The sequence below is a fragment of the Cavia porcellus genome, unplaced genomic scaffold (genome assembly GCF_034190915.1).
Source record: "Cavia porcellus strain 051 isolate PalLab524CR breed Dunkin Hartley unplaced genomic scaffold, mCavPor4.1 scaffold_1, whole genome shotgun sequence".
Classification (NCBI taxonomy): Eukaryota; Metazoa; Chordata; class Mammalia; order Rodentia; family Caviidae; genus Cavia; species Cavia porcellus.
The window spans coordinates 219,249,871-219,275,748 of NW_026947484.1; the positions used below are offsets into that span (position 1 = coordinate 219,249,871).

Consider the following 25,878-nt stretch of genomic DNA (forward strand, 5'->3'; position numbering starts at 1 on the left):
ATCTCCAAAGACCCTATTTCCTTCTTCAAAATATTTTATTAGTGTATGTTTGCAGTAGGTGATTTCATTCACCTAGGGAGTTGGTATATGTACCTAATGTATTGTAATTCTTTTTATGCTCTCTTCCTATTTCCAAATAAAGACACCTTTACAAGTACCAGGAGTTGGGGCTTCAAAGCTGTGTTTTAGGGGAGACACAATTTAACCAACAAGCACCATTCTGATAGTAACATAGAAACAAACAATAGATGGCTTAGACATAAAGTCACAGTACAGAAATTTTTATTTTGCCCCCTCTGGGATGATGCAGATAACAGCTAAGGTACTTGTGAAGGTTGAATTTATTATCTCAGGGCATGAGGTAAGCTTAGTGTAAGCCACAGTGCCTCAGTGCATAAGCTGTGAGCAGACAGTGCCTCTGGGAGTTAGCGAGGCCTCCCTGAATGGCTGGCCAGCTCTCAGGAGAGGTCACAGTTCACCGCGTAGGAGAGTCTGACTACCTGACCTGCTTGATGCCGTTGCAGTTCCAGGAGATGCCTACACTGATTACGTTGCCACTAGGTGGTACCGAGCTCCCGAGCTCCTCGTGGGAGACACACAGTATGGTTCTTCAGTCGATGTCTGGGCTGCTGGCTGCGTTTTTGCTGAACTCTTGACAGGCCAGCCACTCTGGCCTGGAAAATCAGATGTGGACCAACTTTATCTGATAATCAGAACACTGGGTATGAACTGTATTTTATGGCTCACAGAGTTGCTGACATGTTATAGTAACATCTTATTAGATGGAAAACAAGAGCTTTATTGCTTCTCCAAAGTTCTACACAGAATGGTGGTTCTGGATTCTGTGTTGTGGCCAAAGCACAATCCTTTCTCAACATACAGAACTGTAATTCTTGTTAGCAAGTTTTCAGATGCCTTTCCACGAAAAGTCAGTCATGGAATACACTGTACATTTATCTTCATAGCAGAGTGAAATAGAAATAGGAGTCAGCTGCCTAGAGCTTAATCTGAGAGATACTTGATCACATACAATTTCTGTCTACTACAAGAGAGGTTCCACCATTTACTCTAGTGCAGAGATCAGCAGTTGTTTGCTGTCAAAGGCTAGATGATAAGTATTTTGGGTCTTGTATATTATACAGTCTCTATTACAACTCCTCAGTTCTGTTCTTTTTTTTTTTTTTTTTTTGTCTTTTTCCTTTTTATCGGTACCGGGGATCAAACTCACGACTGCCTGCTTGCAAGGCAGGTGCTTATGCCGCTGAGCTAAATCCCCAGCCCCCTCAATTCTGTTCTTATAATGCAAAAACAACCATACACAATATGTCTATGAATTTTTGTGGGTTTTGCATGGCACAAAATATTTTGACTTTTTAAAATCCACTTGAAAAGGTAAAAGCCATTCTCAGATCTTGGCTGTACAAAAATAGGCACTGGACCAGATTTGGCTTCAGGCCTTAGTTTGCAAAACCCTTCCCCTAGAGCTTAAGACTCTGTTTGTTTGTTTGTGGTTTTGGTGGTTTTTTTTTTTTTTTTTTCCTGGATGAAAGTGACACCTAGAGTTTAAAATAATATTAACATACATTATTTGAATGGTACTCAAGAATTTACAAATTACTTTCATACACATTATCTTTTGTAATCTTAAGAAAAACTTGTTGATGAAGCTATATCTTTTTCTTTTCTTTTCTTTTCTTTTTTTTTTTTGTCTTTTTCCTTTTTATCGGTACCGGGGATCGAACTCACAATTGCCTGCTTTCAAGGCAGATGCTTATGCTGCTGAGCTAAACCCCCAGCTCCTAGCTATATCATTTTTAATAGTGCCTGTTTTATAAATGAGGAGGGCCTTGATCCCTGGTACCAAAAAGAGAGAGAGAGAGAAAGAGAAGGAGGAAGGAAGGAAGGAAGGAAGGAAGGAAGGAAGGAAGGAAGGAAGGAAGGAAGGAAGGAGGAAGAAAAGAAAGAAAAACAGAAACCGAGGGTCAGGGAACCTTCACGATTGGCCTGACGCACCCAAATGTTGGCGGCCGCTTCACCCCAGCAGCGTGATGGGAAGGAAGTGATGCTTCCGCACAAAGGACGGCTGTGAATTAACTCCTCTGGACAGTGCCCCCTTGTTTGCCACATGTTCTCCTGGAAAAGTCCACATCATGAAAGCATGGCATAGAGTATCGCTACTGGCTGTACCCTCAGTGTGTGTTTTGTGTTTCCTAAATTCATTAGACAGACACTTCCCAGACCTGAGTCTGACTCCCATCTCAGTCATTTAATTACCATGTGAGTAAACTTGTAAACCTCTCTGAACCACATTTTCTTCACTGATGGTGGAGATTCAAAACAGCAGTACGTTGTGAGGTTAAATGAGGTAATGTGTGTGAGGTCTTCAGCACCATTTTGATGGAAGCCGAAGGACTGACTGAACCCCATGTAGCAAAAAACATCCTATGAGAAATTTGCTCACCCAAGCAGACAGGACTTTGGTAGGCACCCGTACGTAGCTCTCACCACCAAGGCGCACTCCCTGCATATCTGGGCTTTGGAAGCTGGCTGTTGAGACACTGCTGACTTTCTTCCAGATTTATCATGAATTATGTGATTTGTATTTTACAGGAAAACTAATCCCGAGACATCAATCTATCTTTAAAAGTAACCAGTTTTTCCATGGTATCAGTATTCCTGAACCTGAAGACATGGTGAGCAGCTCTGTTGGGGGCATTTTATTATTTCCTGCTTTCTTTAAAAAAAAATGGTAGTTGTTCCTTTTTAATATTTGTGCTTTTGGCTTCTGTTTTCTGTATGAAATCTAACACAGAGAAACTACGATAAGAATGCATAAGACAAGCATCGTGGGATGCTCCGAAGTCCCAGCTACCCAGCAGGCTGAGGAAAAACATTCAGTCGAGCCAGGGAGTTTAAGACCAACCCAGGATGCATAGAAAAAAATTCAAAAAGTTAGCCACAAACTGTTTTAAAGTTTTACCCGTCCTATCTATTCAAATATCGATGTTAAATTTTAAATTAAAAATACAAATTCAGGCACAGGGGCACACGCCTGTAATCCCAGCACTCGGGAGCCGGAGACCGGAGGATTTGCCTCGAGTTCGAGGCCAGCCTGGGCTACACAGTGAGCTCAAGTCCAGTCTGAACTACATAGACCCTGTCTCAAAAGACAAAAAAAACTTTTTTAATTGAAAGTATATTTATAAATCTTAAGTAATACCATGATCCTCTTGGTCAAGATGCTAGGGTTAACTTTCCTGGAAATAATTATTTCTCATACTTACAGTCATGTACTTTATTTTGAAGACATGCATTATCTTGTTTTTCAGCTTGTGAAACCAAGCTCAAATCAATTTTAAAAACTTTGTTTTAGAACTTACATTTTCGGGCTGGGGATTTAGCTCAGTGGCATAAGCACTTGCCTTGCAAATGCGTGGTAATGAGTTCAATCCCTGGTATCAACTGAAAAAAATAAAAATAATAAAGAACTTACATTTTCCCCACTGAAGATCATTCTACAAAGTGATTCTCAGTGAACTCGTAAAACTCAAATCAGTGATCACCTCTGTGTTCTCGGTGTGGTCTTTTCCTTTAACCGGCGTGTATCGGTGGCCACTTGATTGTTTTACCTTCTGAAGACATCAGTTTCCTGTCTGTGTTACCCAAGTTCAGGCTGTCACCTTGTAACTCATTGTGGTCTAGAAGCTGCGTAGGGAGGGAAAAGATGTCCCGAGACGTGTGTGTCCTCACAGCCACTGTGTCCAAGCCAGAGCGGCTCAAGGCCTGAAAAGGTCTGCAGAGCCAAGACCTGGCTTACGGTGCATGTGAACAGGATGAAGTTCAAATGGTCCCAGCTGGCTCTCTGGACATTGTTTAAGTTGATTATTTAATACCATACCTTAAGTTATGGGTTTTTTATTCTATTTCTTAAAATCTTTAATAAACATAAGGTTAAAGGTTGAGTTACAAAGTTAAAGTTAGTGAAAGGATATTTATTTAGGTAACGTGTGTTTAAAGAACAGGCTATTTATTTTTTATTATTTTTATTAGTACCTGTTTGTGGTATATAATGTTTACATTGCTTGTGAGACTTCACAATCCTATAATCATTACAAATGAACCTAATTGGACTCAAATTAGAAATGAGAGGGTAAGTAGAGAATTCTATATACCAACTAGAGTTAATGGATATTAAGTTTTGTTAAGTCTTAAAAGTTTTTTAGATATAATAAATGATATCTTGATGCTTTTTTTAAAAGATAGCTTTTTAAAATTTTGGTGACACTGAGGATTGAACCTAAGTCCTTTGTGCCGAGTTACATCCATAGCTCTCTGTATTTTTTTAAGATGGAATCTTTTTTATGTCACTAAGTTACCCAGGTTGGGCTTGAATTTGTGATCTTTTTGCCTTGAAGATTGCTGGGATTGCCCACCTTAAAAGATGCCTTTGAGTTTTAAATATTTATATTGAAATATTTAGCAAAAAATTAAAATGACATGATGTCGGGGCTGGGGATTTAGCTCAGCAGCATAAGCACCTGCCTTGCAAGCAGGCAGTCGTGAGTTCGATCCCCGGTACCGATAAAAAAAAAATGACGTGATGTCTGCAATTTGCTTCCAAATAATTCCTAGTGGTAAAAAGCTGACAAGCAATATGTTTATACATCAAAGAAAATTGCTTATGATTTGGTCATTGTTGAAGCCAGCTGTCTGGTATTAGAGATCCTTGTTATTCTACTTTTGTACAGTGTATAAATTTTTCTAAGATAAGAACAGTTTAAAAAAAAGAACAAGATACAACAAAACTCACAAGATTCTGCTGTTCAGTGAAAGAAGTAGAATATTACTACTGAAGCTTTCCCCTCTCCTTCCCTCCCCACTATTCTGAGTATTGTGCTTATCGTTCTGCTGATTTTTATAGAGCTCTTATATGTATAATTCAAAATATTTTCATGAATTCTCAGAGCATCCTTGTAAATAGGCCAGGCACAGATATTGTATAATACTGCAGTAGAATTTCAGATTGAAATATTTATATATATGAAGCTTCCTCATCCTGTTCCCACCTAGAAGTACTAGTTTACAAGATATCTTGATTAATTATAAGATATCTTGAAATTAAGAAAATAACTCCCAATTTTATGTCTCTCAGACACTTACATTATGGCATATATTTTTAACAAACTTAAAAAGGAATTCTCTAACATATTGAAGAATATTTGTCCAAGTGTTATTGTCAGTCTATACAAAATATATTACTTTGTTGTTATGTAACATTGATATTCTTTGTTTTCTAGGAAACTCTTGAGGAAAAGTTCTCAGATGCTCATCCTGAGGCTTTGAATTTCATGAAGGTACTTAAGGATTTATTATAATAATGATCACATACAAATTGTAATAATTGAAACCAGTTAATTCTGAGAGAGGTAGACAGTGGAGCAAATAATGCCAAAGCAGTCGCTAAAAATGATAAGGAACTATAAAATAATTACAGTTCAAGCAAGTTTAAGTAGTAACTGTCCTGATATATCTACCAGAAGAGAAGGCGGAATCATAGGAGCCCTAAGTATTGGCCATAGACCTGAGGATTTTCTATGTGATCAAGCTCTGCTATTCCATGGCCATGTCCTATCTCCTAGAGTCCTGCCCATGAAAAAAAGATTGAGACATATTTAACACCAAATAAATACTGGCTACCATCACAGGTGGTTAGCGCATGGGACCAGGTCATACCCTGTGCAGGGGAAGTGTTGGGGATGGCGGTGGCATGCGTCAGCCAGTCTGTGCCAGGGCCTTTGTGTCCCTTTCGTTGGGTTTAGAACAAGACCCTGAGCACAGTCTTTATTGTTCATTTGTCTCTGTGGTTGTGACCATCTTGCCAAATTGCTGCTTTAGTCCAGTCACTTAAGAAAAAGACCGTAGATGATTACAAATGGTAGGGGAGGACTTGCCACCAAATTTAAAAAAGGATTGACTATTTTGCTTTTTTCAAGAAAAGGATCCCGTTTTGGATTTTACAGTTCCAGTTTCTTATGTCCCGTCTTCTGGACCTTTTCCAGATTAGAAGCACATCTGTCAAAGACTTCCTCTGAGAACGCATTGGCTTCTTAATTACAGAAAAGGCTATTAATGCAGGCGAGATAGACTCAGAGAAGCACCCACTCCACCCAGTCAGTGTCAGCAGTCCCAAAATTAATCGAGGACATTGTTCTAGTCCCGCTCCCAAAGAGCAGCTCAGCATTTGCAGCCTCTTACCTAAAAATGTTCTTTGAAATAAAAAAAAAATTTTTTTTTAACTTAGAGGCATTTAACGATAGGCTAGATCTCAATAGGTTGAGAGCCCACATAAGAACGTGAATGACTTCAAGATGTATTTGAAAGTAAAACTGATAGAGTTGATTGTGATTTCTCTGGGGGGGAGGCAAAGCAGAAGAGAGAGGCAAGTGTGAAGTGCCAGATCAGTTCCCCGGGTGTTGGCAGGTCCACACTTTCTCTGAAGACTGTTGGCAAGGATTTTTTTCTTGCTTCTTCTAGCTTCTGTGAGCCCTAAGTGTTCATTGGCTGGTGGTAGCATAACTCTGCTTTCTGTCTGCCTCTGTCCTTGGATGGTGATAGAATTTTCGGCACGGCTAAAAAGATAAGAAGCATGAAATAAAAGTGGCCTTTATTTTAGGAATGTGGAGAGACACTCCATGACCTCCAGGGTCTGGCATTCTCTCTGCCCGACTCGTGGTGTGGGGGCATACATGCAGCTTAGGTTTGGAGTGGAGCCTAAGGGGCGTTACTGATGCACAGGGAGCCCATTGGAATTCATTTCGACACACAGGTAGGGCTTAGGGGCCGGGAAGATGACCTCAAGATAGAGCCTCTTGGTTCTGCCTCCCAGCCTCCCACCGCTGCAGCTTCCCATCCAGGGCAAAATTCTTTGAGATGACATTCTCTGTGGATCTGTGTCTCCAGTGTCTGCCTTCTTATGGAAACTCAATCATAACTGGACCAGAGGGGCTACCCTACTCCACTATAATCTCATCTTAGCTAATTACATCTATAAAGATGTTATTTTCAGTAAGATCACATCCTGAAGTACGGGGGGACACAATTCAACCCCTAACTGTGCCCTCGATACTTAAGGGACAGTAAATAGGTGTTTATACGTGCAGGTCTGGATTTCAGAGGGTGAGTCTACAATACGTTTACAGATGTGAGAAATTCTAGTACGCCTTGATGTTTGACTCCATGGGATCAAAGAGAATAGAAGAAACTAGGGACAGCTAGGATTGAACCTGGAGGAACTTCATACAATCACCGTGGAGATCGTAAACTAGCAAAGGCTGGTTTGAAAGGAGTGATCAGAAGACAGGAAGAAGAAAAGTGAGACAAGCTAAAGAGAGCGTTTCCAGGAGGACCCCATCACTAGTACTCGTACTGCTCAGACCAGAACTGAGCATGCCTGTTGGATTAAGAATAGAGTTCATTGGTATTGATAACTAGAGCCATTTAAATGGAATGAAAGTCAGAAGCCAGGAAGAGATAAAGAGACTACCACAGTTTTTATCCAGAATAGTGTTTCTGAATCGAGTGTGGTAGCATATATCAATCCCAGTATTTGGGAGGCAGGCAGAAAGATCATTATGAGTTTACAATTGTATTATAACTAACGATATAGGCAATTCTATTAGAGATAGTGGGAGGCATTATGGTAACCATTGTTGATCACCTTGTATTATGTTTTTACATTATGTATTATGTCCACCCTTTTGACTTGACCAATTCTGTTCTGTTATGTCACATTTGGTTTTACTCTCTTCCAAAAAAGCAATAAGAACCGTGGGAGCAATGAAACCCAAAATGTGTAATAGTCATGGTACAAAAGAGAGGAAAAGAAAGTGCTCCAAACTATATAACTGCATGTATATTTAAGTGTATAAGATAGAAAATGATATCACAGAGTTTTATTGGATCAATGAACAGAACTGTTTGCAGTATCATTGATGGAATGTCCAGTTTACAAGCTTTAATTTTGTGACTTGAACAATTATTTCTAAGATGACAATATGTAATCCATTAACTAGTGATTTCCTACTGTTCATTTTTTTCTTCTGTAAATCTGTATAACTTGTACCCTTTCCCTGCTTTTTTTTAATTCTTTTCTCCTTAAATAAAATTAAAAAAAAAAAGATCATTATGAGTTTAAAGTCAGCCTGGGATATGTACTGAGTTTAAGACCAGGCTAAACTACACAATGAGACCCCGTCCCCCAAAACACCAAAGTCTTGCTGTCCTGATGGTAATCCTGACAGCATTAAAGGGTTTGAGGAGACTGCCTCCCAGTAGCAGCTGGAGCTAATCATGGATGAGTTTTGTTAATTAGGGGGTGATCTGCCTGGACCAGGCTGTAGGCAAGAGGGGACAGGTGAGTCTGGTTATGCTAGGCTGGATTGTTTCTGGAAAAACAGGACTAATCAGATAATGCTCGAGGGGTAGGTGATATGCTTGGGATAGGCTGCTTTCTCAGGGATCTCAGTGACCTGAGGTTGCTGGGTTAGGGAGCAGCTCTCTGGCTAGTGTAGCCTCAGGCAGTGTGGTTTTCTGCACTCCTGAAGACCTCAGGACAAAGTCGCTGATGCTAGAGAAGCGTATTTCTTATGGACACAAGGCAAGAGCTTTCAGGTCATCTGTGCCTGGGTATCATGCCACCGCCTGTCTTTACAGATTGCCGTCTGCCTGTACCAGTGAGAAAAGCTTCATTCTCTGGCCAGAGTATGAGGGATTCTTGGAGATAGGGATTCTCTTTGTGTCAGGACTGCTGCCAGCTCCTCTGTGTCACTATGCCTCATGCTGGGAGACAAATTTAGAGCCTTCTGATGCCCTCAAATATAAAGGGTCATAGTGCCACTATTTCTTTGGCCTCTGGTTACTCTTCAATGAAAATACATTCCCTTTCTCTCCATTTTAGATTCCTTCTCATTTCCTCTCTGAGGCTCACATTTCCTCACCATCTCCTTAAACAGGTGTCCTCATACTCAAGCATGAGGCACCCAGAACCACCCAAGGGCTTGTTAACCGTGAACACAGTTCCCTGTTCCTGATGGGGTGGTGTTGGGTAGGACCCTGGAATTTGCAGTTCAGAGCCAGCACCTGTCAAACCCACTCTGGCTGGTGCCGCTGCTCCAAGGACAGCACTCTGAAGGCTCCTACGGATGGCTTGCTGTCACCCGTGGTGAAGTCACGATGGGAGCACGTGGCACTCAGGTGGCCCCTGCAGGCAGGGTGAGCATCCACACAGCCCCCCACAAAAGGACTGAAGCAGTAGAAGAGGCAGCAGCCAACTCTGAGGACTCGATAATACGCACACTTGTTTTTTAAACTCATATTTACCCTCTCAGGTTACCATCCAGAATTTTGGGACCCAGAAACAAAGGAAGCCCTTTTCTCAGTGTACTTTTGCTTTTCTCTTCTTCCAAGGGGTGTCTGAAGATGAACCCAGATGACAGGTTAACCTGCGCTCAGCTCCTGGAGAGTCCCTACTTTGACTCTCTTCGCGAGGATCAAGGGAAAAGAAGAGCGCGCAGTGAGGGAAAGAGCAGAAGGCGGCAGCAGGTACTTCTGTCCACACGCTAAAAGGCCATAAATGTTCCCCCGCATTCTGCCTTTCAGAATGACTAGGTAGCCACCAACACTTTTTTTCTGGTTTAGGTACATTTATTTATCTTAATAAATATTGGTGATTGATGTAATAAAACCCAGAACTATGAAAATCTTATTCCAAGGTTTTTTGTTTTTGTTTTTGTTTTGTTTTGTTTTGTTTTTGGAGGCAAGGCCTCACTATGTTGCCCAGACTGGTTTCCAACTCCTAAATCCAAGCGATCTTCCTGCATCAGCCTCTTGAATAGCTAGAATACAAGTGTGCACCACTGTGCCCAGTCTGCACATTGATCAAACATACGTAACTTCATAGAGTAAAAACGGGACTGTTTACCACGGTTACAGCAGAATCCCAGGTCCTTTCCGTAGCCTCTAGATGCACAACAAAGGAGACAGGCCTCTTCCCTTCACACATGCAGGCAGCTAAGTTTGCTTTTCCTAAGCTTTTCCTCAAAACTAAGAGCAAGCTGGAGATGCAGCTCCATGGCAGCACAGCCCTAAACTCACTCTCTAGTACCACAAACAAACACACTAGGGCGAGCTCTGCAAGGTACACAGCAGGAAACCAGATACCAGGGAACCAGAAGTGGTCTTAAAATGGGCCAATATTGTGAAACAAAATGGTGACTACTGTGACACGTGTTAGTTCCACAGTTGTTATCTACTTACTTTCAGAAAACTGAAACAAAAGCATAAACTTTATGGAAGTAGGTTTGTTGTCTTTTGTTTTCCTCTCACTTTGTAAAATCCCAATACCGAAAACAATACCTGACTTACAAAAGGCGCTTACTAAACATTATTCAAGTGTGCAAGTAGGTAACCATTGTGTCTTAATAAATCAAGATGATAATCTCCAATTTATCAGAGACTGACCGTCAGCACCGTTTGTGCTCCCTTAATCTAGCTTTGGTGTAATTGTTAGTCATTTATCTTCTCCGTAGCACATATTCCATAAAGGAAAAAAGCAATCTTTTTATTTTTTTCTGATCCCCTAATGGTTAAAATAAAAATTTGTTAAGAGACACAGATCAGACTAAATCCATAAAATGAAATGTTAAATTATTTATGTGTCTCCAAAACCGCTGCATATGTAAAGTTTTATTACACAGGCCATTTACCTTTCGCTTTTAATCTTTTGCAAGTCAATCCCAATGCAGCTTTCATTTAAGATGCTTAGGATTTGTCTAAGTACTTTTGTAGCAACAATCTGAAAATACAGTGTGAATTATGTATGAAAGACCTTCCCCCCTTCAAGCCGTCCACGTGACTTATTCCCCACCATTGGCCTGGGAGGGACACACAGGTCACCGCCCCATCCTGCCTTTCAGACACCTTGATCCATTTTCTCCTTGGGGATCTGCATGGTACCGGCCTTCGAGGCTCAGAGCGCAGCCTGAGCTTGGCCACTGCCACCCAGGGACAAAGGCCTCCCAAATCCCTGGGACCAGAGAAGGCCACACAAGCAGCAGGCACTAGACGATCGCATTTACGAAGACGCTGTCACGTTCTGTGTCCCTAATGAACGCACCTGTCCCTTGCACAGGCAGTGTACACAGCACCACATCCTGAGGCCACACTCACAGCGCCCTCTGCCAGGGACGTCCCCAGAGGTCAAGGCCAGGAGAAGGACAAAGATGCCTTTCAGAAAACTTTTCTTCCTGAGGACAATTCTAGAAGTTTTATCAGGTCAGGAAAGAAACTAAGTTACACAAAGATGTGGTTTTACTTTGTGGGTCCAAATTTTTACCTAGATCCCCGCTTCTTAGTCTGAGTATATAACCACCAACTTCCTAAGACTAAATAGTATCTATCCATGATAGTAAAGATAGGAGAGCCTTTGCTGTGCCCCAACTGTCCGAGCTTTTAAAAGCCTGAGATGGGAATTATTGTTTAATAGCTGGTGGAAAGCTGCCTTTAATCATTGACTAGATACTCACAAATGAGTATATTGAAATAAACAATAGTATATCCACAAAAATCTTAGAATAACTTACAGAACATAATTTTCAAGTATCAGAGACTCACAATTTTTGGAAAGGTAACCAAGCGTAATTTTTAAGTTGATGCCTTTTGACATCTTTGTACTGTGTGTATCCTTTTTGTTCTACCGCCTTTAATTCGAACTGTACCTAAAAGAATTGTTTTCAATTTACTTTCTTATTTTTGTCTTGTTCTGCTATTAGAATCAACTGTTGCCTCTCATACCAGGAAGCCACATCTCCCCCACACCTGATGGAAGAAAACAAGTCCTCCAGTTAAAATTTGATCATCTTCCAAACATTTAGGAAAATGTTCTTTCAAGTGTGAAGTAACTTGATATGTACATATTTTTGTACAAGCAAGATAGGAATTCAGTGTTTCAAATGCAAATGAGCCATATGAAAATTAAGATGCCTTCTAGAATTGTTTTGGTCTGATCGTTGCTGATTCCTTTCCCTGTGCTTTTCACATGCCAACTTTATCTTTTAGAACATTTTCTTTAAATGTTGTAAGGCCTGAAACTGCACATATGGAGGAGACATTTTCAATTTCATCAGAGCAGACCCTCCTTAAACAGTCTATGCTGAGAATTTGTGGACTTACAATTTTTGACGTGTGAAAGAAAGATTTATGTGTCATCTTGCTTCAGCTGACCCCATCGTGTCTTAAAGCAATATCAAATCTGCCTCGCCGTTGTTTGTGTCAGGAATTACAGTATTTTCCTGTGTTTTAATTCACTCTCATTATGACCAGGCCTGTTGAACAATACGAGTAGTTTATTCTATGTTTTTATGTTGGTGTAGGAAAGGAAACCTGAAAGGTCGATTCTTAGGCAGACGCGACTTTCTCTACTTTATGAGACACTGATGATTCTATTTTCAAGGCCAGCTAGAGAAAATTCCATACAAATTCAATACATGGCAAATAGAGGGCAAATGAAAGGGAATCCGCACCCTCGTGACAGTAATGCCCTCCACTGATCGGCTGTGTACACCATGATGCCTTTTCTTTCCCTCCTGGCTGAGTCACCTCAGTACCCAACAGTCCCCCTGGGCGTGTTGTCGGTCATGGCCAGGACTTTCTTGCAAGCATTTGCAGCTGTAGCGCTCTGCACGCAGCCTTAAACTATTGGGTACATCGTAATCAACTTGAATATTGTAAGTGCTTGCAAAAACAGGTCAAGATTATCATTCAGTTAATTTCATTTTGTGTTTCTTACAAGAAATGAAGCAAACACCTCAATAGAGATACAGGAATTCCACTGGAATATTTTCCCCAGTAAGCCACAGAGACACACACACAATATATATAATTATAAAATTTGAACTATCATAATAGGTGCTTTTTATCCTGGACATCTAAAAAATGAAGCAGAATAATTAAACATGCTTTTGGTTTGCCAACAAGGAACTCATATAAAATAATAATACAGGGTTATGTGTCACTGTCCAACAGAAGGCACAAAATGGTGATGTGGCCATCAATAAAAATGAAAATGCTTCATCAGTTCTTCTGCTCCCATCCTGGCATGGTTACTTGTCAAATTTTGCTAATAAACCTCATTCCAGAAATTCTGTGTATCTGGCACTCAGTTCAGTGTGTAGTGTTATTAAGGAAACAGTAACACAATGTTTATACCCAACAGTGTGTTGCATTTATAAACATAACGTGTAAGTCAGGTGGCGCACACCTGTGACCTCAGCACTCGGGAGGCTGAGACAAAAGGGCTGCCAGGAGTTTGAGACAGCCTGGGGGAGCTCAAGGCCAGTCTGGGTTACACAGCAAGGTTGTGTCTCAAAAAGTCAAATGAATGAATAAGATTCTGTGAACTTCCAGAGAATCTCAGTCAGTTATTTGGGAATATCCACTCACTATGGAATCACGGCATCTAAACGATAGTCATTGCTCACTAGAAGGACTTTTAAGTGATCTTATTTGATCATTTAGCATTAGTGTGACTGTAAACTGTTAGGGTCTGACTTTCATGCTATTATCAGTAATATGCCTCTTCAAATTTGCCCATTTTCTTGCATTTTTAATAGGATGATACCACAGATGCAAGGCAAATGAGGAAGAAAAGGTAAAAGGCAACTTCACTGACAAATTTCTTTTGAGTTTTCAGAGTGCTTTTTGTTTTCAAGTGAGCAGTCCTACTGCCAGCCCCCCTGTGTGCTGCAGCTCACCTACATGCATGTACATATATACTTGCGTTCTCTATGTAGTATAATGCAGCATACATGCAGAAAAATAAGTCAGCACATGCTTCTTTTACTCCTGTTGATTGCAGCAGCCTTCTGTTAACAGTAGATGGGTTGGCAGGGGTTGATGTCTGTCTTCCCTTATTGTTACTTTCATTTAAGAATTAGTTCAAGCTGCTGTACTGGTGCGTGTCTGTAATCCCAGCAGCCTGAGAGGCTGAAGTAGGAGCGTTACAAGCTGAAGACCAGCCTGGTCAACTTAGGGGGACTCTGTCTTGAGAAGGGATGGACACGTAGCTCGGTGAGGAGGCCCTTTTCAGTCCTTAGGAACACCACACACACACGCGCACACACACACACACACACACACACACACACACACACTCACACACTCTGAGAAGTCTAGTCCTAAGCCCAAGTCATCAGTACTGTGTTCTTTCTCTCTATAAAAATAATTGTTTCAAACTACCATTGCAGGCCAGAGGTTTGGCTCAGCAACGTAAGTGTCTGGCTGGCAAGCATGAGGTTGCAAGTTCAACCCCCAGTACAAAAAAAATTTTTTGCAAACTACTATTGCTCTGTCTCCTTTCCTTCCCCGTCAGTCACTAGGTATGACTGGGGAGCGGAGAGGAGAAAGCATCTAGCCTCACAGGAGTACTCCAGTGCAGTTTTAGGGTTAGATTCCCACACGAGGAAATCAACCTGATGGCATCCCCCGGTATATTTGCTTAGGTGTCCCAGGCCATGTAGCAAAGCTTCGACCTGTGTGGCTGGGGACACAGCCCTCAAGCTATGGCTCTCTTCTGGCTCTTCTGTCTGTCTGTGTGGCACACTTTTCTCAGTTCTGACTTCAGACCTCTCACCCCCATGCTGAGCAAGTCTCCTTTCTCAGCCCTGTGGGAGGCAGCTGTGCTTAGGTCTCTAACCTTCATTTAGCCATGAGTTTTGTGACGTCTCCAGCCAGCAGCCTTACCCCAGGTGCTTCCCTCTTGATTCCGTCACTATGCCCTGAACGCAGGAGTCTCGTGCGGCCGCTGTGTCCTGCCTCACCCCTGCTGACTTCCAAGCCACTTAACTTACTGCTGCCCCAGGACTGCAGCACCATCATGAGCGATGCTGGTCAAGTGCTCCCCTGTGCAACGTCTCTGATGGCCTCTTACACTCTTGGTTTCCCTCAGACTCTCCATGTTGCATGTGCTTGAGAACTTGCAAACTGGGCTGCTGCTACTGATCTCGGTCTGTCTGTGTGTGTGTGTGTGTGTGTGTGTGTGTGTGTGTGTGTGTGTGCGCGCGCGCGCATGCGTGCACACACGTCTGCACACGCCTGAGCCATTTTAACTGTACCTACCATGAAAAATGTCAGCTTTACCTATGTCACAGAGCACAGTGGAGGACATTATTTAGATTTCTCTTAGACCTGGAAGTCTAGGTGCTAAGATTATCTTCAATCTCTGTTCAATTCTGGAAATTGTTCCGACTTGCTCCATCAAGCCTTTTTAGCTGGTCACTTTTCGAAGATTAATTTAAGTACAGTGAATCATTTAAAAGTTGTGATTAAGCTGAGCGTGGTGGCTCACGCCTATAATCCCAGCACTCAGGAGGCTGAGGCAGAAAGATGGTTGCAAGTTCAAGTCCAACCTGTGCTACAAAGTGAGCTCAGGGCCAGCCTGCACTGCATAGTGAGACCCTGTCTCGAAAATACATAAAAAATAAACAGAATAAATAAAAAGTTGTGATCAGGCCCGGGATTTAGCTCCGTGGTGCAAGGGCCTGCCTGGCAAGAGCAAGGTTGTGAGTTCAATCCCTGGTACCAAAAAAATAAAAATAAAAAGTTGTGACCAAGGGGCTTTCAAACCCTTATAGTTAGGGAGATGATTGAGGAAAGATGAAAGTAAAGCTTTCCCTGAGGCCGTACAGGGCTGGAGCGGAAAGCTCTTCCTCCTCCTGAGTTCTTCACCGCGTTGCTGACTTCCCAATTACAAGGCATAAGAACTTCACTAAGTTATTTTGAAATTTGATTAAGTTTGGTTAAGATGTTTCATGCTCCTTTAGTGTCCTTGCCATAGAATTGAAATTTTTGAAAAATTTAGCACTATTTTGGTCATTTGTACCCCTAGAAAGTTCTAGTCCTGGTTTTGATACAATGTGAATGGCACAGAGTCCACCCTACTGAAAAAAAATTTTTTTATGTTAGAATGTATCACCAGAATTCCACAAGCAGTAGTATCTTGAAAAAAATGTGGGAGTCCTTGTAAGGTACTACAGTAGTTTAATGGTAAAGATACAGGTTTTTAAAATGCGTGTAGTTAGGATATAAAGGAGAGATACCACTCATAGAGTCAAGAGTGTACCTCAGTCCAGTGACAGGCCTAACTGTGCCCAAGACCTTTGGTTCTGTGCCTGCCACAACACGCACATGCATGCATGCGTGCACACACACACACACTGTTCTGGTGTACGTTTGTTTTCTATTAAAATCATTAACAACTTCATTCTTGTTTTAATGAAAGCCTAAGGATATTTAAAATAATTAGAGACCAACAGAGATCATTTGATCTGAGAATTAGCACAGTCAGGGTCAAGGCTCATGGCAACCCTCTGTGTATTCTTGACACAGCATGTATCTCTTCTGTGCTGTTGTTTCCTGTTTGTAAGATAAGAAGGTAGCTAAGCTAGAGTTCAGACTCCCTGCAGCCCTGCACTTCTGATTCTCTGTAGCACTTTGTGTTCCTCTGTGTGTGTGTGTGTGTGTGTGTGTGTGTGTGTGTGTGTGTTTCCCACTGGAAGAGGCTTGCTAGAGGATATTTTTAAGCAACACCAAGATAAAATGTTGATGTTTATGATCTAGCCAGGAGATATCTCCCTTCCCCTCCCTCTCTTCCTCCCACATTACCCCCTATAGTCACGCAAACACACTACACCTATTGCATCCAGGCAATAGTAGCTCACAAACAACTGTTAAACAGAGGGTAAGTTTTATAAACAAAAATGATGGTGAACAAAAGTGGCTTTTTTTTTTTCTGTATTGAAGATTAAACCCAGTACCTCATATGTACTAGGCAAAGTCCTCCTGGCACTGAGCTACATAGATCCTTCTTTTTTATTTTATTTGGATATAGGTTCTGGTTTTGTTGCTCAAGGTGGCCTTAAACTTGCAATAATCATGCCTCAGCCTCCTGAGTAGCCAGGATTCCAGCAAAAGTGGATTTTGAAACTAATTTTCCTTCGGGTTTTGTTTCGTTTTGTTTTTTCTTTTGCCATACTGGGGACTGGATTGAGGGCCTTGAGGCAAACAGTCCAGTGCTGACCTATATCCTCAGCTCTTCTTTCCTCCTCCTCCTCTTATTTTGAGACAGGAGCTTGCTAAATTGGCCAGGCAGGCAGTGAACTTGCAATCTTTCTGCCTCTGCCTTCTGAATAGCTAAGACTACAGGTGTGCAACACTATACCCTCGCTAGATTTTAGTTCATGTAAATAAAACAGGTGTCCTCTTAAAATACATAAGAATATGTAGTCATTCATCAGGGTTTAATTAGGTTAAAAATAACACATACTGTGAAATACTAAGATATTCATTAGAAAAAAGAACATTTAGTAGATTTCTATTTTCAGCAAAACCTCAGTAATTTTAATAAATGAAAACTTCATGAAATTCTACAAATATATCTGAATTATATTTGTCTTTTTTGGCAACAAGGATTTGGCTTAGTCAACTTTAGTTAGAAGCATAATTTAATCAAACTGAGTATGTCAAATAGGCATATAAATGGTCTGTATTTTTAATGTTAGAGGTTTTCTGTTTTGATTACTACTGACCAACCTTTTCTCTAAACGTTGTCGTATTGAAGATACTATGTCTCTACTTATGATTTTAGAATATATAAGCAGTTCTATTTCAAATCACTTGAAATTGTAGGTATAAGCATCTGATAATTAAAATAACAGTAATTTAAACTACCACAAACAATTCATTACAAAATACTTTGTTATGTTAAATGTATATAATGGATTTTTAATTTAGCTTAAGATATTTAGAAAGCCCAGATATAAGACTACTTTGGTGATTTTATACCTGTATATATAACTTAATTCTAATATGACGTTTGGCTTATTTTAATAAAAGCTAAAACTATTTTGTCTCCTAATTCCTATTCAACTCAGTTGTTAATCTGTTGTCTAATGCTTTGTAATTAAATGAGAAAAATTGTCACCTTCATATGTACAAATTATTATTTAATTTTCTACTGTAGGAATACCTGAGCATCTGGCATGGCAAACTATTCTTTGTGCCTTTGACTGGAAATTTTTACAAACAGGAAAACTTAAAATCTTTTCCATATGCTATCCCTGAGAATATCTTTATACTTTAAGGCTGTACGTTTCTTTTTATTTCAATTTATCAAAGTATTTTTTTTAAATATTTCTGTGACTCATTGCTACAGGATATGAAATTTTTTGCATCTTTGATTCCAGGCTGTCACAGAGGTTCTGTGGTAGAATTAAAAAGGTAAAAAGGACTCAAGACCAAAAACTCAGATTAATGATCAAAAGAGAAAAACAACTAGTAAAATCATGACCGAGGACACTGGTGGAGTGTGTTTCAGTTACCCGGTTTTGAACGAATCTGGGCGTCCACTATTTTTCATGGTGCCCATGTTTGAGAGAATGCAGTAGTTCACCACCAGTGACTGTAATGGTTTCTCCCACCCCATGTGCCTTTTGCAAAGCCACTTTGCCACCGCAGGAGAAGTGAGTCTCCCTCATTCTCTTCACCTTGAGTCCAGGCTGGCTTTGTGACTTCCTGAGGCACAGAGAACACAAGAGGCACTGTCTCACCATTTCTGGACCAGGCCCTTACAAGGCCTGGCAGCTTCTGTCTCCCCAGTGGGGAGAGCCCCTCAGGCCCAGAGACACCGTGTGAGGAGGAGGTGGCTGCTGGAGCAGGACAGGGCATCAGGCATGTGAAGGAAGCCTTCGGGCCTTCCAGCTCAGTGCAGCCACCAACAGCACGTAGTCAAATGAGTTTCCCTGTTGTGCAAATGACTGGGCACCAAGCGAGCAGACAGCTGCCCGGATGAGCCCATCATCTGATGAGACTGCAAGGAAAAATAAATCGTCGTTTTAAGCCACTAAATTTGGGATGATTTGTGTGTTACTCAGATTTCCATCATTGTAATAAATATCCTATACAATAAACCAACTTATAAAGAGAAAAAGGTTAATTTGGGTGACAGTTTGGGGAGTCTCAGCACATGATTAATTTGACTCATTCATTGCTTTGGGGTGATGAGCAGACAGCACATCACGGTGGACCCTGGAGACATGCACTCGGCCCCACCTCCTGAAAGTTCTCCGTCTCCGAGATCTGGGGTGCCCTCACTGGCCTCTCTGCGTGTCTGGAGGACTCTGGATATCTGCGCCCAGACTGCTGGAGTTCCCTCAGGCTTCCAGGTGCAGTGAAGGAGAGAGGTGGGTTTGAGGCTTCCACATCAGCCTCCCCATTCCCGGCTTCATTTGGAGACCTGCTGAGCTCCCGATAGGTGGGCTGGCCCACACTACCAGCCTAGCCCAGCCTGTTTAGCTGCCGCGCCTGGCCATAGGTCTGCAGAGGAGGAGCTGGGCAGATCTGGGGTGCCCTCACTGGCCTCTCTGCGTGTCTGGAGGACTCTGGATATCTCTGCAACCAGGGAGGGTCCACAGGTTCCTGAACCACTGCGGCCTGTGGTGAGTACCCTAACCCGGCTGTGATTGAAGAACTGTGGAGCTTCCAAGAGGCAGGTGGGCGCACAGTGTCCCTGAGGCCCAGCTTGTCTGGAACTGTGGAGTTCTGAGCAGGCAGAGGAGGGCCACTGGTTCTGTAGGCCCAATGGCTTGGGGTAGCGCGGTGCCAGAGTCTCAGTAGCTCCAAACATAGAAGGGGATTTTCAACAGATCCTGAGGAAGCTTTCAAATAACACTTGAAACACAGAAATATAGGAAAATGACAAAACGAAAGACCAAATTACAACCTCAAACCTCCAGCCCATCTCAAGAAACCCTAGGAGCGATGTATATAGAAGAAAATATATCCCATCCACCTCATATATCGGACACAATAGCCACTGAAATTGACAAGCAACTCCAGGAAGCTTTAAAGAAATTCAAACTCGAAATAATCTCCCAGATAAAAGAAGAAATGATAAAAGAAATGAAAGAGATTCTAAATATATCTAAAGAAAACACAGATAAAAAATTGGAGGAACTAAACAAAAAGATAGAATCCCTAGATGAGCAATATAAGAAACAAACAGAATACATAATGCAGATGCACAGAGATATACAGGAAATAAAAAACTCCACTGAAAGTTGTAAAAACCGCCTTAATGAAAGTGAAGATAGAATTTCAGACCTTGAAGACAGGATTGCAGCTAGTGAACAGGAAAGGAAAGTTCTTTTGAAAATAACAAGGAATCAGGAAACAACAATTCAACAACTGCAAGATGATGCAAAGAAGAATAACATAAGAATGATAGGGATTAATGAAAGAGAGGGAGACAACATGAAGGATGTCAGGAGGATATTTAGAGAAGTAATAGCTGAAAATTTCCCAAGCATGAGATCAGAAACTGACATCAGGATCAGTGAGGCATATAGAACTCCAAACAGTCATAACCAAAATAAAACTACACCCAGACATACAATAATCACCATCCCAGAAATCCAACACAAGAATAGATTATTAAAAGCTGTCAGAGAGAAAAGACAGATCACTTATAAAGGAAAACCTATCAGAATCACAGCAGACTTCTCAGCACAAACGATAAAGTCAAGAAGAGCATGGAGTGAAGTATTCCAGATCCTAAAGCAAAATGATTTCCAACCGAGACTGATATATCCTGCAAAACTATCATTCAAAATAGATGGTGCAATACGATACTTCCATGACAAAGAACAGCTGAAGAACTTCATGAACACCAAACCAACCCTGCAAAAAATATTGAAAGACAGTTTAGATACACAAAGGAAAAAACCACTAAGCAAAGCAAATAATTAAACAGAACAGAAAGATAAAGATGCAACAGCAGAGAGATAACATTCCTACAATTAACCAGCATTTAACAGTAATAACCATTAATGTAAATGGTCTCAATGCACCAATCAAAAGAAACAGACTAGCAGAATGGATCAAGAAACAAAATCCAACCATATGCTGTTTACAGGAAACCCATCTAACCCAGAAGGATACTCACAGACTGAAAGTCAAAGGATGGAAAACAATTCTCCATGCAGCAGGAATCCAAAAAAAGGCAGGAGTAGCCATTCTGTTTGCAGACAACGTGAACTTTAAACCAACAATGACCATAAAGGACAAAGAAGGTCACTACATACTCGTAAGGGGAAAACTCCAAGAGGAAGAGATAACTATCTTAAATATATATGCACCAAACTCCAGAGCACCCAGTTATATAAAACAATTATTAACAGAAATGAAAACTCAAATTATCAGTAACACAATTGTAACAGGAGACCTTAATACACCACTGACACCAAGGGACAGATCAACCAGACAGAAAATGAGCAAAGAAATAACAGAACTGAATCACACCTGTGAACAAATGGGTTTGATAGACATATACAGAATGTTCCACCCAACAACATCAGAATACACATTCTTCTCAGCAGTACATGGATCATTTTCTAAAATAGACCATATATTAGCTCACAGAACATATTTAAGCAAATGCAAAAAAGTTGAAATCATCCCTTGCATATTATCGGATCATAGCGCTCTGAAATTAGAAATTAATGACAAAAGATACTGCAAAAATTCCACAAACACATGGAAACTAAATAACACACTCTTGAGTAATCAGTGGGTCACAGAAGAAATTAAAGAAGAAATTAAACAATACCTAAAAGAAAATGAAAATGCAGATACAACTTACCGGAATCTGTGGGATGCAATGAAAGCCGTTCTGAGAGGAAAATTTATTGCACTGAGTTCCCACATCAGGAAAACAGAACGAATACAAATAAATAACTTGATGCTACACCTCAAACAGCTAGAAAAAGAAGAGCAAGTCAAGCCCAAAGCCAAAAGAAGAGAGGAAATTATAAAAATCAGAGCAGAAATCAATGCAATAGAGACTAAGAAAACAATCCAAAGAATCAACGAATCAAAGAGTTGGTTCTTTGAAAGAATAAATAAAATTGATAAGCCCCTAGCCAACCTTATTTAAAAAAGGGAAGAAAAAGCTCAAATTCATGCAATAAGAAATGAAAAAGGAGAAATCACTACAGACCCAATAGAAATACAGAGGATCATCAACACCTATTTCGAAAACCTCTACTCTCAAAAGTTTGATAACACAAAAGAAATAGACAGATTCTTAGAAGCATATGAAGTACCAAAGCTAGATCAAGAGGATATAAAACTGTTGAATAACCCAATCTCTGCTAATGAACTTGAAAATGTAATTAAGGCCTTACCCACCAAGAAGAGCCCAGGCCCAGATGGATTCACTGCAGAATTCTACAAGAAATATAAAGAAGACCTAATGCCGACACTCCTCAAACTATTCAATGAAATTGAAAGGGAAGCAATCCTTCCTAAGTCATTCCTGGAAGCAAATATTACTCTAGTACCAAAACCTGAGAAAGACCCAACTATAAAAGAGAACTATAGACCGATCTCCCTAATGAACACAGATGCAAAAATCCTCAATAAAATATTGGCAAATAGGATCCAGCAAATCATCAAGAAGATTATACACTATGACCAAGTGGGATTCATCCCAGGAATGCAAGGATGGTTCAACATACGCAAATCAATAAATGTAATCCACCATATCAATAAAGCCAAAAATAAGAATCACATGATCATCTCTATAGATGCAGAAAAAGCCTTCGATAAGGTCCAACACTTATTCATGATAAGAACTTTACAGAAAATTGGAATAAATGGTCTTTACCTCAATATAATAAAGGCCATTTATGACAAACCAACAGCCAGCATCATACTAAATGGCCAAAAATTGAAAGCCTTTACTTTAAAATCGGGTACGAGACAAGGATGTCCTTTATCACCACTCCTATTTAATATAGTACTGGAAGTACTAGCCAGAGCAATTAGGAAAGAAAGAGAAATAAAAGGGGTAAAGATAGGAAAAGAAGAAGTTAAATTATCATTGTTTGCAGATGACATGATACTCTACATAGAAGACCCCCTAAACTCCATTGAAATACTCTTAGATACAATAAATAAATTCAGTAATGTGGCTGGATACAAAATCAATACTCAGAAATCAATAGCATTCCTATACACGAACAACAAAATTACAGAGAGGGAAATAAGAGAAACTGGACTATTCACATTAGCAAGCAAAAAAATGAAATATTTAGGAATTACTCTTACGAAAGAAGTGAAAGACTTATACAGTGAAAATTATAATACACTGAAAAAGGAAATTGAAGATGATCTCAGAAAATGGAAAGACATCCCTTGCTCATGGATAGGAAGAACAAACATTGTGAAAATGGCCATTCTCCCAAAACTGTTATACAGATTCAATGCAATCCCAATAGAAATACCATCAACATACCTTATAGATCTAGAGAAATCACTCCTAAATTTCATCTGGAACCAGAAGAGACCTAGAATCGCAAAGGCAATTCTAAGCAGCAAAGACAAAGCAGGAGGCATCACAATCCCTGACTTGAAGTTATACTACAAAGCAACAGTAGTAAAATCAACATGGTATTGGAATCAAAACAGAGCTGAAGATCAGTGGAATAGATTAGAAGATACAACCACAACTACGAACACACTCAACCACCTTATTTTTGATAAAGGAGCCAAGCAGGTTCACTGGAAGAACGACAGTCTCTTTAATAAATGGTGCTGGAAAAACTGGCTCTCCATTTGCCGAAAACTAAAGCTAGACCCATGTCTATCACCATGTACTAAATTAAAATCTAAATGGGTCAAAGATCTGAATATTAAAACAGAAACACTAAATCTATTGGAAGACAAAATAGGTAGAAACCTTGGAGACATAGGAGTAGGTAAAGAATTCATGAACAGGACTCAAACTGCACGGGAAATACTTCCCAGAATCAATAACTGGGACCACTTCTTATTAAAAAGTTTCTGCATGTCAAAAGAAATCTCCAGCATAGTGAAAAGAAAACCCACAAACTGGGAAAAGATTTTAGTGAACTCTCTCTCAGACAAGGGCCTCTTGTCTAAAACATATAAAGAATTAAAGAAACTCAGACCCCCGAAATTCAAAGATCCAATCCAAAAATGGGCATCTGAGATGAATATGCAATTCTCAGATGAAGAAATGCAAATGGCAAATAAATACATGAAAAAATGCTCATCATCATTGGTCATTAGAGAAATGCAAATTAAAACCACACTGAGATACCATCTCACTCCTGAAAGAATGGCCAGGATCAAGAAAACCGACAACAAATGCTGGAGAGGCTGTGGGGAAAAAGGAACTCTCCTGCACTGCTGGTGGGAGTGTAGACTGGTACAGCCTTTGTGGAGATCTGTCTGGAGATTTCTCAAAAAGTTGGGACTGGAAATCCCATTTATTCCAGCTATTCCACTTCTAGGCATATTCCCAGAAGAACTGAAAGCATCATACCACAGTGATATATGTGCACCTATGTTTATAGCAGCACAATTTGTAATCGCCAGATCTTGGAAACAACCCAAGTGCCCATCAACTGAGGAATGGATAAAAAAGTTGTGGTATTTCTATACAATGGAGTATTATTCAGCTATAAAGAAGGATCACATTGAGATATTTATCAATAAATGGGCGCAGCTTGAGACCATACTCATTAGTGAAATAAATCAATCTCGCATGTGTGAATACCGAATAGTTTCCCTAATGTAAATAATGATTCAAATATATAAAAATATGTGGTAATCATGATTCCCCATTAGGTGGCCTTGAAGCCTTATAAAGTTTTCACTCATTAATTAGAAAGGCTTTATTCTGGGCTTCTTGATATGAAAATATTTGAAGCTAGAGTATATGAAGTTTTATCCAAATATTTCAAGGAAAAAGACACTATGGTAACTACTATTAAGTCAGGTTATAAGGTGGTGAAGTACTAGGTTGTTGAAACAGTCATGCTGTGACCTCTATTGCTATATTGTTATGTCCTGTTTTATCTCAATCTCCCCCTTATTGTTTCAAAAAAAAATTATTTAGTCATTTCTTATGTTTGTCTTAATTAAAGAAAAAATTCAAAAAAATTAGGATATATAAATAGTAACTCTTTTCGATTTCCTATTAACTTGTTTTGAAGTCCTGTAGTACTCCCACGATCTTGTTTTGACTGATTAGACTCTGTTCCATTCTATATGATAGTAACAAGTTTGAAGACATAGGCAACTACTTTGAAGACAATAAGATTCACTAAGATACCCATTCTGGTTTGACTATTGTCTTCTTTGGAAGTCCTGTAATGTTTACAATGCCTAAGTTTTATTGGTCTTGTTCTCTACTGTTTTGTCCAACTTTATAATATCTAATGAGATAGACAATTCTTTTTAAGGAAACAAGGGACAACGTTGATAACCATTGTTGATAAACTTGTACTCTGTTCTACACCATGTGCTATGTCTATCCTTGGTATTGACTGACAGCTTTGTTTTGCCATATTTGACTGTATTCTTCCCCCCCCCCCCAAAGAAAGTAATAAGCACTAAGGAGTAATAAAATCCAAGATGTGTAAATTTTGTTGTAAAAAAGAGAGGGAAAAAAAAAAAAGAAAAAGAGCTCTAATGGATATAACAGCAAGTGTGTTTGGGGGTGTTAAATAGCTGACTTTATCAATGTTTTTGGAACATTGAACACAGCTGTTTGCAGTCTCCCTGTTTGAATGTCCACCTTGTGTTCTTTGATACTGTGATTTGAGGAACTATTTTCAAGAAGATAGTGTGTAATCTACTAGCAGGTGATTTCTTACTGTTATGTTTTTTTGTTTTGTTTTGTTTTGTTTTTTTTTTTTTTTTTTTTTTTTTTTTTTGTAGTTCTGTATTGCGTGTACCCTT

The 25,878-nt window shown here is 40.1% G+C and overlaps 1 protein-coding gene across 3 annotated transcripts in view; it reads left to right on the plus strand.

Annotated features, from left to right (window-relative positions):
• Cdkl4 (cyclin dependent kinase like 4) overlaps positions 1 to 17,968 on the plus strand; it is a 47,024-nt gene extending 29,056 nt beyond the window's left edge. For 2 of the 3 annotated variants that reach the window (XM_003473044.4, XM_063229441.1), the window contains exons 6-10: positions 525 to 722; positions 2,611 to 2,693; positions 5,298 to 5,354; positions 9,466 to 9,600; positions 11,829 to 17,968. In XM_003473044.4, the coding sequence (XP_003473092.1) occupies positions 525 to 722; positions 2,611 to 2,693; positions 5,298 to 5,354; positions 9,466 to 9,600; positions 11,829 to 11,930 (575 nt within the window). In that variant the 3' untranslated portion in view covers positions 11,931 to 17,968. The remainder of the gene's footprint in view (positions 1 to 524; positions 723 to 2,610; positions 2,694 to 5,297; positions 5,355 to 9,465; positions 9,601 to 11,828) is intronic. The other variant, XM_063229443.1, reaches the window with a different exon arrangement.
• Positions 17,969 to 25,878: the final 7,910 nt, after the last annotated feature.